At 48.8% G+C, this 13,068-nt stretch overlaps 1 protein-coding gene across 6 annotated transcripts in view; it reads left to right on the top strand.

The window, feature by feature from the left end:
* The window catches only part of SYCP2L (synaptonemal complex protein 2 like), a 1,177,754-nt gene that overhangs the window by 1,103,075 nt on the left and 61,611 nt on the right, over positions 1-13,068 (top strand). For all 6 annotated transcript variants that reach the window (XM_085606974.1, XM_085606977.1, XM_085606975.1 and 3 more), the window contains exon 36: positions 7,632-7,690. In XM_085606974.1, coding sequence (XP_085463100.1) covers positions 7,632-7,690 — 59 coding nt within the window. The remainder of the gene's footprint in view (positions 1-7,631; positions 7,691-13,068) is intronic.

The raw sequence follows: 13,068 nt of genomic DNA, 5'->3' as shown, positions 1-13,068 counted from the left end.
TACGTGGTGAACCTTAAATTCTCCTTAAATAGAATAATGCACATATTCAACCTATTTGGCCGCTATTCTGGATACCTTATAAATTGGACAAAATCACTTATTTATGTAATTCATTTATCCTCCGTGACCACTTTGACCTCACAGTCTGGGCCAGCACGGGCGCTGGAACATTAAATACATAAATAAGTGATTTTGTCCAATTTATAAGGTATCCAGAATACCTTGGAATTTTTATCACCGCTGACCCAGACCTCTTCTATGAGAGAAACCTACAGCCACTGCTAGAAAGGTTAAAGAATGACGTACAACACTGGTGATCGCTACCCCTGTCCCTACTCGGGAGATTAATGCTCTAAAAGATGTCATTACCCCGCTTCCTAGAAGCACTCCACAATGCACCATACCTCATCTCAGTGACCAACTTCAAGACCCATAAACTCCACATTACATATGTTACTATGGAACGGGGGTAAGGGCGTATAGTGCTTAGCAAGCATATGAGGATATTGTAGGATGGTTGAATAGAATTACCCAAAATACAAAAGTACTACTGGGCAGCCCAGATCAAAACTGTCAACCAGTGGGTACACCTTCAAGAGGATGAGCCATCGCTCCGTATGGATCGCCTGACTGTGTAACCGAGAGGGTACCTGAGTGCTCTATATTCTACTTCACAACACTTTACATTTCACCCCGCTACGGCTGTCACACTCTTGCAGTAGCACACTGCACTGACAGCGCTGCGGTGAAAGAGCCGATTAATCCAATCTACGCCCCTATAGGATTCTGGAGTAATAGGCACCCAAGGTACACTTCCGGGATTTGACAAGCGGGATCTCATAGGACTGTCCGATGTGGGTGATATCTGAAATAGACATTTAGTTATAAATTCCTTACATTAGAATTTCCCCCAGGCATCAGACTGGATCTGGAAAGTTTTTTGGCAGCTGTACCCCTGAGCGTCAAAAGGTGGCGTCAGTCGGCTCCGCGTTCGCTGTTGGCGTTGTGGTCGCCAGGATGACGTCGCGGTAGCTACTTATACGCCGTCCTAGTGCGCTGACATCAATTCTGTTCTTTCGGTTTCTGTGCCAGCCAGCGCAGATCCAGAGAGAGCTCTACCACCAGTCACCTTTTGACTGACTTTTTGGCGACTTTTGGCCACATCGTTTTTGAGTCCTCGACTCCTGGTGCTGATGTCTGTGATAGATCCGCCCCGCATGTGCCTGCTTTGCTTGGAGTGCGACCATGATCCCAACTCGTGCTCCGACTGCCAGACCATGAATCCAAAGTCTTCACACGCCTCAGGTAAGTTGAAGCACAAGAAGTAGTCGAAGAAGCATCATCGCTCTTCGACTTCTCCCAGACGGTCGGCCGATGCGACGAGGGATGCGGGTGTGGCCCCTCCCGCCGCTCTGCGTGCGAAGCCCGTAGGGTCGACTCCAAGTTTCCCTCTTTTCCCGGGACCCAGAGCGGCCCCTGCCCAGCTTCGAACCTTTTACGAAGCGATGCATGCCATCTCTGGGAAGCCTGACTCCGTCAGCACACCTTCGGGTCTCGTGGACTCAGCTGGGGGGCCTTGGACCTTCGACACTGGTGGCTCCGGCACCGCAGGGTCCCCTTGGATCCAGGCCTAGATCCGGATTGGCGCCGGTCGACCTGATTACACCTCCCCCGGTTGTGTCCCCAGCCGGTGTCGACCCTGGCCTCCACCCTGAACTGGACAGTGAGCCGGACCCGCGTCGACAGACGCTGGATCCGGCACCAAAGGGTACCTTTGTGCCCTTTTTCTATCCTGGTGCTCCAATCAGGCTAGATTGGCAACCAGAGGAAGATTAGGAGGACTTGGAGGGGTCTGGAGACCCTCTAACTGACCAGTTGGAGTATGACCTGGCCTGGAGAGAGGAACTGGGGAAGCCAGTGGTCTAGATACTTCCCCCAGACCTTGGCATGTTGTCTCCTCCTACCTTAGCTACGGAGGAGGGAGCTTCTTTCACAGTATTGTTGCGTAAGGCAGTCGAGGCTCTCAACCACGAGCTACCTACGGTGGCAGTCAGGACTAACCTCCTGACAGGTGCTTCAGCCGGCAGCGAGCTCTTTGGAGCCCCTGCTGCCGTTCAATGAAGCCCTAACCGACATCCTTTTGGGCACCTGGCCCAGGCCCAACACAGGGGCTCCTGTAGATAGGATGATTGCCCGAAGCCACAGCCTGGCCCTGGGTGGCCCCACTTTCCTCTCCAAACACCCCACCCCTGAGAGCTTGGTGGTCCAAGCCTCCACTTCCAAAGGCGCCTTCCCTAACGGACCACCTGATAGGGAATCCAAAAAGCTGGACCGTGTTGGGAATAAGATGTTTTCTTCCTCCAGCATGGGACTGCAGTCGGTAAACGCTGCATGTCTGTTGGGCTGTTATACCCACTCAGTGTGGGATACGGTGGTGCAGGTGCTGCCCAAGTGCCTGGAGGAGGCCCGGGCTGTACTCTCCCGTGCAGTTGCCGAGGGAAGAGACGCAGCGAAGTTTACCATACGCTGTGGACTGGACATCGCCAACTCGCTAGGTAGGACTATTGCAACGTCGGTAGCTCTTTGACGCTATTCCTGGCAGAGATCGACTGGCTTTTCTGAGAATGTCCAAGCTACTCTTATGGACATGCCTTTTGATGGCCATCACCTGTTCAGCGACAAGGCAGACAGCACACTAAAGCACTTCAAGGACTCACGTGCTACGGACAAGTCCTTTGGCCTCTCCACCACTGCAGTCTGCCTTTCGCCCCTTTCATGGCATTGGAAGGGGTGCCCCACCATGTTCCACCCAGGGCCACAGGCCGGCACAAGCTGTTCAGCCCCTGCGTGGCTGGGGACGTGGGACCCATCGTTGTGGGCCCCAGGGGCCAGCGAGCGGGCCAGTCCACAACCGCCCCCTCTGCAGCAGCCTCCAAACCCTCCTAGTCCAACCTTCCAGGGCCACCAATCGCCAGTGGGCGGCAGAATTCACCATCACCTCCCCACTGGTGCACCATCACGCCGGACAGGTGGGTTTTGCTGCTCCCTCCCCTTCAAGGCTTTCCCCCCAGCCATGCCACCTCAGTACCATCGCATGTCGGAGGATCATCTGGCCTTTCTCCAACAGGATGTTATGGCTCTCTTGGCCATGGGAGCCATTGAGCGAGTTCCTGCCCCAGAAGTAGGACGGGGTTGCTACTCTCACTTCTTTCTGGTGCCCAGGAAGGACAAAGGCTTGCGTCCTATCTTGGATCACAGGAACGTAAACTGCTTCTTCCGGAAGGAGAAGTTCAAAATGTTGACGCTAGCTCAGGTCCTGTCTGCCCTCGACCCTACCTACTGGATGGTAGCGTTGGACTTGCAGGACTCCTATTTTCACATCCCCGGCCCACCGGCGCTATTTGTGGTTCACGGTAGGCCACGAGCACTTTGTTTACTGTGCTCCCCTTTGGCCTTACCAGCGCCCCTCAGGCAGAGACGTTTTAAGGCATGGGCAAAGTGGGCTCTGGCCCAGGGCCCCAGCCTTTCAGGGGGCCTCCTGACAGAGCCAGATCTGATCTGCAGAGTCTTGCCCTAATAACCTTGATTAATTCATAAATAGATTGTTTTAAATATCGTTTTCCTTTAATTAATTTTTTATGTGGGTGATGTGTGAGAGTCTATTACAAACATTTTGCAGAGAAAGTGTGTTTGAGTCATGCAAGATCCATAAAAACGGTTCTTTTAGAACAAAACAGGACCACAGATATGAGATATGGGAGGGTGTCACAGAAATTACTTGCAGTAAATATTAGTGAGCTGTTGCTGTGTTACAATATTGAAAACACAAATCACTATCCCTGAATATTAGATGTAAATACATGGAATTTGGACGAGTGTGCCTGTGCACTGTCAGTTACTCGGCTAAAGAGGGCATGAAAGAGCTGATATTGAATCATAAATTCAAAGGTGTTCCGAATAGGGGCCCCCCAAATCGCGTTTGGCCCAGGGTCCCCAAAATCCTTAAGATGTTCCTGCCCTCGGGTGTTCACGAAGGTGATGGCAGTGGTCGCAGCTCATCTGCACAGATCAGGGATTCCAGTCTTCCCCTATCTCGACGACTGGCTGTTGAAGACTGGTTCGCCCCAGCCTGTCATCTCTCACCTCCAGACTACGGCCGACCTCCTGCATTCGGTGGGGTTCTCCATCGTGCTGAAGTCGCACCTGACTCCCTCTCACAAGCTCCTCTTCATCGGAGCGGTTCTAGACATGACGCAGCTTCGGGTCTATCCTCCCGAACAGCGAGTCTGGGATATTTGGGCTATGATTCCAATCTTTCAGCTTCTATCCTGGGTTTCAGTCAGGATGACCCTCCGGCTACTGGACCGGATGGCCTCCTGCATCCTGCTGGTGGACCATGCCAGATGGCATAAGCGGGCTCTGCAGTGGGACCTGAAGTTCCAGTGGGCCCAACATCAGGGGAACCTGTCTGATTGCGACCAGACCTCGGAGGGCACTGCACACCAATTGGTGGCTAACGGACCAGGATTGGGTCGACGGCAGATCCCTTTCCCTTCCCCAGCCAGAGTTCACAGTGGTGACCGATGCATCACTTCTGGGATGGGGCGTCCACATGGGGGGGTGGAGATCAGAGGCCTATGGTCTCTGGCAGAGTCCGGGCTCCACATCGACCTTCTGGAGCTTCGGGCGATTCATCTTGCACTCAAAGCATTCCTTCCCTCTGTCTGGGAAAGAGTAGTGCAGGTGTTCACGGACAACACCACCGCCATGTGTTACTGCAACAAACAAGGCGTGGTGGGGTCGTGGACCTTAAGTCAAGAGGCCCTCCGCCTCTGGACATGGCTGGAACGTCAGGGCATATCCCTGGTGGTTCAACACCTGGCAGGTTCGCTGAATGCCAGGGTGGACGAACTCAGCCTCAAGTGAATGATGGATCACGAATGGCTTCTTCACTCGGAGGTGGTGCAAGGTCTCTTTCAACAGTGGGTAGAGCCTTTGTTAGATCTATTCGCCACCAAAGAGAATGCGCAATGTCAGCAATTCTGCGCATTGGAATTTCCGAGGCGGCACTCGCTCGGCGACGCTTTTCGACGCGAGTGGAGTTGCTGTCTTCTATATGCCTTTCCGCCAATACCACTTCTGCCCAGAGTGCTGAAGAAGATCAGGAGTGACCAGGCCCAAGTCATTCTTGTGGCTCCGGATTGGGCATGAAGAGTCTGGTATCCCGAGCTATTACAGATGGCCATCGATCCTCCGATCCGACTGCCTCTTCCGGAGGATCTTCTGTCGCAGCAGAAGGGGACGTCCTCCACCCGAACCTGTCCAGCTTCCACCTCCTTGCGTGGAGATTGAGCGACGACAGTTGATAGCCTTCGACCTTCCTTCCGAAGTCTGTGATGTTATATTGGCAGCCAGGCTTCCCTCCACTAAGACTGTGTACGCCTGCAGATGGAACAAATTTGTGGCATGGTGCACAGCAAAGGCTGTGGATTCCCTTTCCGCCGCTCTTTCTGAGGTTCTCTTGTTCCTCCTTTCTTTGGCCCAGCAGGGCTCTGCTCTGGGCACTCTAAAGGGCTACCTCTCGGCCATTTCAGCCTTTCCTAGGCTTCCTGATTAGCCTACTCTTTTCAAGTCCCCTGTTGTAAATCACTTCCTTAAGGGCATTACTCATCTTTTTCCTCCTGTTCCCTTCGTAATGCCCCTGTGGGACTTGAACTTGGTTCTTACGTATCTTATGTGCGTTCCCTTTGAGTCGCTACATAACTGTCCTATCAGGCTTCGGACTTTAAAAACTGCCTTTCTTGTTGCCATCACCTCTGCGCTCAGGGTGAGTGAGCTCCAAGCTCTTTCTTCTAAACCTCCTTTTCTGGCTATTCATCTGGACAAGGTTGTCCTTCGAACTCATCCTTCCTTGCATCCCAAAGTGGTTACTTCTTTCCACATTGGACAGACCATCACTTTGCCCACCTTCTTTCCGCATCCTTCCACAGAAGAAGAGAGGCTCCACTGTCCGAATCCAAAACATGCCCTTTAATTTTAATTGGATCGCACAAAGCAATTCCGGGTGGATGACCAGCTCTTTGTTGACTACGTGGATGCCAAAAAAGGTTGGGCTGTGCACACACGGACCATTTCTAGATGGGTCATTTTGTGCATCAAAGCTTGTTATTCCTTGGCAAAGAAGAAGCCTCCAGTGGGTTTACGCGCCCATTCCACTAGGGCGACGGCAGCTACTACTGCTTTGGGGCGTGGAGCTCCCCTTAATGACATCTGTCAGGCAGCTACGTGGGCATAGCTGCACACATTCACAAAACACTATTGCCTGGACAGCCAAGTCCTGAGAGAGGGCTTCTTTGGTCATTCTGTTCTCAAGGACTTTCTGGTGTGAACTCAGTTTGCAGACCCACGTCTGGGGTTGATATTGCTGGGGTATCTATTCTAAGGTAAGGAATCTATAACTAATTGTCTCTTTCAGATGAACAAGTTACTTACCTTTGGTAGTGATATATCTGTAAGAGACATAGATTAGTTATAGATTCCTTATCACCCCACCCATCCTCCCCGTTCTGCGAATTGATTTCTAGGGTTAAGGACTTCCTTTCAGGGCCCTGGTTTGGTGCACCAGTGGTCAGTGTCTTGCATGGCTCTGCACTCCTGGCATGGAAAGTCGTGTACAGAACTGACGTCAGCACGCGAGTCTGGCGTCTAAGTACCTACCACAATGTCATCGCGGCGACCACGACGCCAACAACGAACGTGGAGCTGACCGACACCACCTTTCGACTCGCAGGGGTACTGCTGACGAAAAACTTTCCAGATCCAGTCTGACACCTGGAGGTAATTCTAAGGTAAGTAATCTATAAGTAATCTATGTCTCTTACAGATATATCGTTACCGAAGGTAAGTAACTTGTTTGTCTGGTCTCAGGGAGCAGTCATTCCCTTTGCTGATTAGCAGCAGGACTTCCAACTAGCTCCCTCCAGGGCCTGACTGGCCGTAGCGGCTACCGGGCAATCCCCCAGTGGGCCGTACGGGTGGGGGCCGGGTTTGGGCCCCTGGGGGCTGATTTTGTTACAGGGCCGTTTTTGCAAAATCGGCCCTTTAACAAAATCGGCTGAAAACCGGCCCTGGCAAAGAGCTTGGGGGGGTGGCGAGCACTTTGCCAGGGCCGGTTTTGGATCCCAGTCCGGCCCTGGGTCCCTCTGAAATGTGCTTCTACTTCCAGTTTCAGTACTCTCTCCAAACAGTACTACCTAGAGGATGAGAAGCTCCCTGAGTCCTCCCCACTGGAGGATAGCATGTGATCGCTGCAGACATAAGCGGGTCGAGTAACCCGCTCTTGGGGGAACTTTGAATGAAGATGTCATATAAATAGATCAAAACAGCTCCAGAAATGTTGTGAAAGGTAATGACAAAAAAATCATACCCCTACCGCATTGCAAAAACCAGCTGGCATGGCCAAATATTAAAAATGTGCAGGCTTTGTTTGAAATAGCATTTTCCATTCATGTGTGATAGGCGTTCGTTAAAAAAAAGAGTGAAAAACGTACCTGTTTTTAATGTAAAACAAATTCAAAATATGGTATGTTGCTGTTCTGATTTTCATATAATTTCTTTTTAAATTGTTTTAGGAGTTCTGGAAGCAGCAGTCTGAAAAATTGAATTTATTTTGCGACGCCCAGAATCAAAGGTAAACCTATTTTATAATTTATTTTCCTGGGTATAGAATTCACACTTTCCCGAATTTCGACAGTGAATTCGAAGTTGTTTTAACTTTTAGTATATCTAGCAGTTATCTAGATTGGTTAATACACATCTTATATTAAAATGTGCAGAAATATAATTTGTAAACGTTCTAATGCGTAAGCAGCACAAAAACAGATTTGAGGTGTAGCGATACAAAAATGTATTTTTTCATCACAGTTGTATGAGTCGGAACTGTATTATGATATTTACCGACAAGATCGTCACCAGATTTTACCTGCTGTAAAGCTCAGCTGTTAGCAAAAAGAATGGTGTGCGGAATTTGCATATCAGCAAATTATACACAGGCAATTACCGCAAGGGAAAACACTTGTGTTTACGTACAAACATGTTCTTATTTTTCTTTATCTCTTTTATTATTTCATTTTCGTTTCGCGTTGTTGACACACGGTGTTTAGCACGCAGAACAGCCGACGCGTTTCGTCCCCTTGCGGGACTTCTTCAGGGCAATTAGAATAAATGGAATCAAGCGATCTCCAAGGCGTATTATTATAAATCGAGAGATCTCCAAGGGGAAATGCTTCCCCATCCAATGCGATCAGAGACCGGTATGAGTCATCTTGTCTCTAATGATTCTAAATCAAGTAGGCGTCCAATTGCAATTATGATAAGCAAAACACCCCAATAAGGCAGGAAGAATGACAACCCCGATAAGGCTGTGGTCGCTGGCGCGTATTTAGTATTGCGAGTCAACAAATAAACCGGCAAGCTCTCGATTTATAATAATACGCCTTGGAGATCGCTTGATTCCATTTATTCTAATTGCCCTGAAGAAATCCCGCAAGGGGACGAAACGCGTCGGCTGTTCTGCGTGCTAAACACCGTGTGTCATCAACGCGAAACGAAAATGAAATAATAACAGAGATAAAGAAAAATAAGAACTAACTTAAGAGCTTTCCTTGTTGAATTTGGATGTATAAAGTTTATCCGTTACTTTTTGACACAAGTGGTTCATAAGTGGTGCACCTGTGCTTTGTTTTCAATTGTCTAAGTTCCTTCGGGAACAAGTACTGTGATGGTGGGTACTATTCAGTGTGCACACAAAGCCCATTGGGAATTGATGGGTTATTACGAGAGGAGTGCCAAAATAGGTTAGGTGCTTTAAGTAGAAGGTTCCACTGTCAGGCCTTTCTCTTCATGCTTACGTACAAACATGCTTTAGAATGTAAATATTAGAATGCTGTAGAAAAATGTATTTTACTGCATTTGTTGTGATCAGAACGTTCAAAGTTAAACAAGCAAATTCCTAATGGTGTGCAATGGAAAGCAATGTGTTTCTAACTGCAGATTCCTCACCTTATAATACTCCCCAGGTGCAACACTACATTCTGGAAACTTTCTCCAAAGCAATGCTCTAGCACGCCTTACGGACTTTACACAGGACCGGAAGTGACTGAGCAGAACTGCACATAACCACGCCACCCCTGTATGCTCAGGTCAATACCTTTGTTTCTGCAGATTCCAGCATGGATTCGGAGCTCCACTCCCAACGTTTTCACTTTTTTATGACGATTTCTAAATCTATTTTACCTGTGTGCCTGTGAACGATGTCCCTACCGATGTTCCTACCCAAATCAATAGGTTTCAAGCCATTTCGCGACTGTAGAAAGGAGATATAGGTGATGGCCCTGTATTAGGTGTGTCTTTGTATCTTTCCTTGGGCCACGACTGCCCGATGACGCACGATAAGTGCTCCCTTATGCACCTAAAATCGATCATAGACCGGGAGGCAAAGCTGTATGCTGCTGAACACAAGAAGTAGTCATGACCCGAGCATAAGTCCCGATCCAAGTCAAAGTCTGGGTCTCAGTCCTGAATGCTTTCACACAACTGCTCAACTTCACACTCTTAGTCTTCCGGTAAGTCCAATCACAAGCATTTGAAAGCGACGTACGACTCAAATTCTTTGCATCTCTAAGACCTTAAAGAACAGGGACATTGCAATGTCATTCGCACCCCTCTGAGCTCTCCGGCCATGGAAAAGATTCCTCCGCTGGTTCAGACGCACGCCGAATTTCTAAGGCAAGTGTCCACCCGCAGCAGATGGAGAACTTCAAAGAGGGCATACAGCAAATGTTCGATGTGCTTCCAGTTCCATTTGGTACACCTGCAGGCCCTACCTATCTGCATAGGGATTCCGTCACGTTATAGCTAGCTGGTCCATCGTTAGCAATGTCTGTCCACTTGGGACATGTTATCGGATCCTACGGATGCTGGTACAGACCTCTACTTTTTCTCCCAGATCAACACTGGTACTTGCTGCACAATCACTGGTACCAATGGTACCAGATGAGGATCCGATGCTGATGCCAATGTTGGACTCCAAAACGATCTCGGCTCCAGCCAGACTGATGTCAATTCTATGACATTCTAAATGGCAACTGGTCATCATGGAACCTTAATCTAACCCAGTGCCTCTGCCACATCACACATACCAGCAGAAAGACGTTTGGTACTGACTCTGATCCTATACCAGAGCTGGGGTAACCACAGAATGATGTTGATGAGGGTTATAGAGTTGGCTTGCCCCCCCCCCCACCTCATTATACTGAGGGTGCCTTATAAATTAAATTGGTTTACAGAATGCTGGTGGGCTTGACACCTCACCTGAGACAGAGCTTCACTCGCCACTTGGGTCACCTACAAAAGAGTGCCTCATTTGTTGTGGTGATCCGGAGGACAGCTGAGGCACTAGAATTGCAGCTAGCATCAGTTGAGACCAATGCATATGTTCTCACAGAGTTTTACAGCTGGAGCCAGCCTCTTCTGAACCACTGAATCCTTTTACCAATGCCCTCACTGATACTTTGAAGGCCACTTGGTCGAAACTCTGTTCTTGCCCACATTTGAATAGGCAGGTGGACAAAAGTCGCAGACCTGCGCCTGGTCATCCAAGTTTTCTCACCAAGCACCTAACCCCAGAAAGCCTTATTGTACTGGCCTCAATGTGTAAGATAAATCTTAAATCATTTTCAATGACTTCTTCTACATAGAGCGTCCAGGCGGATTGAGGCTTTTGGCAAGTGCATGTTTTCCTTGCCAGTCTAGCATTGCGAACCTTAGATTCTCTTTGTTTGCTGGGTTGCTACACACATGCGCTGTGGGACATGGCCAGCAACATATTGCCAGGAGTTCCCTTTGGCCCTCTTTGGCCAAGATGATTTATGATGGACAGGATGCAGCCATATATGTGATCCATGCAGCTCTGCATACTATTGTTTGCCAAGGGATCACCATTGGTACTAGTTGTGTACTTCATCAACATGATTGGATACATCCCACAGGATTCTCCAGCAATGTACAGCTCTGTATCATGGATTCATCATATCCTCCTAGGTTGATGATTCATCATATCCGACAGATATGGCTTACAGATCTTTCAACATGGCTATGTCCTGCCTGTTCTTTCAGCCACACCCACTATTCCTCCCACACCAGAATCCATTTCAGATGAGTACCTGTCCATTGTGTTACAGGAGGTGCAGTTGTTGCTCTCTAGGTGTACTATTAAGAGTTCAAGACTCATTCTGACAACGGCAAAACTATTAACATTGATGGAGTTCACAGTCAACAAGGTGAAATTCAATACAACTCCTTTGGAGAGGCTCCCATTCATTGGAGCAATCCCGGGCACAGTGGAGTTCAGGACTTTCCTTCTGCCATAGCAAGTCCAGGACATTAGGGCTATGATCCCAGTGTTTGTTTCTCAATCCTGGCTCAAGGTGAGAGCAGTTTAAGACCTATCAACCTTTTAGACTCCATCAACCTTTTAGACTCCTGCAACATCCTTGTCAGCTATGCCGGGTGGAACATGCAGTCTCTTCAATGTAATCGAAATTCCAATGGGTCCAGCATCAATGGAGTCTGATTGATGCCATCCATGTCTCGTAGCAGATAGCTTGAGATATGCAGTGGAAGCTGCTTAAAAAAAATGGTACAGTGGCAGGCTCCTCTCCCTTCCCCACCCAGAGCTGATGGTAGGAATGGATGCGTCCCTGCTGGTGTTGGAATGGAACAGTGGACCCCTTGCTGCCCTTGTCTCTCCTGCCCAGAGTTCTGAAAAACATCAGGTAAGACCAGGCACAAATAATCCTGGTTTCTCTTGACTGGGCGAGGAGAGTGTGGTAGCGGGGCCTTCTGGGCATGAGCATCTGTTCTGCAATCAGGCAACCACTTTGTGAAAATCTTCTATCTCAACAACAAGGCAGGGTTCTCCACACGAATCTGAGCAAATCAATTCCTCTGTACGTGGAGATTCAGCAGCGCCAACTGATTGCATTTAATTTGCCACCTGAAGGGGTGGATGTCATACTTACTTCCAGCCAATCTTTCAAAAAATGTAGTTATGCCGGGAACTGGGGCAAATTTGTGCTCTGGTGTTGCACTCACAAGACTGACTAATTGCACGCAAAGCTGTCTGATGCCCTTTTGTTTTATCTTTGGCCCAGCACGCTTTGCAGTGGGCAATATTGAAGAATATTTGTTGGCCCTTTCGGTCTTTCTACGTTTGCTAGACCAGACATCCTTGCTTAATTCACCTGTTGCAACAGGATTTATCAAAGTTTTTATTTTTAATTTATTTATCAACCTGTTCGCTCCCAATCTGTATGTGATGTTGCAGTGGAACCGTAACTTGGTCTTCATGTTTCTCATGTGTACGCAGTGCATGGCTGCTCACAGCGTCTCCTGACTTTGAAGCCCTTCTTCCTCATTGGGATTATATCAGCTCGTCTCATTCAGGCACTTTCAGTGCAACAGCCCCGAAAAGTTAATGCTGAGTACTGTGGCAGCATTGTTGTCAAAGGTCATGACTCCATGTTGGGCAAACCAACACTCTACCAGTGTTCTCCCCTCACCCCTTGAAAGAGGTGGAACCCAAAAGGGCTTTACGTTTTTATATTGTTCGTACCAAGACCCAAATAGCAAACAATTACCTTTATGTGAGGTTCTTCGGAGCAAAGAAAGGAAAGGCTGTGAAGAAGTGGACCCTGTTGAGGTGGTTGGTCCACTGCACCAAGAGCTATGTTCTGGTCAAGAAGTAGCCTCCGGAAGGTCTGACGGCCTTTTGCAACAGGGCTAAAGCTGCTACCACTGTACTGACACATGGAGTGCCTGTCCTTGACATTTGGCAGGCTGTGATGTGGGTGTCTGTGTATTCTTTCACTAAGCGCTACTGCCTTGTCAGCCAGGTTGAGAAACAATTACATTTTTGCCTGCTAGGTCCTGCAACCACTTTAGTTTGAGTCACCTCCACAGACCCTCCATCTCGAGAGGAACTACTCTGGTATTCTAAGGTGAGAAATC

This window comes from Triturus cristatus, chromosome 5_2 (assembly GCF_964204655.1).
Source record: "Triturus cristatus chromosome 5_2, aTriCri1.1, whole genome shotgun sequence".
Lineage (NCBI taxonomy): Eukaryota > Metazoa > Chordata > Amphibia > Caudata > Salamandridae > Triturus > Triturus cristatus.
Note: the sequence above shows the minus strand (reverse complement) of the source record. Positions and strands in the feature narration are given on the sequence as shown.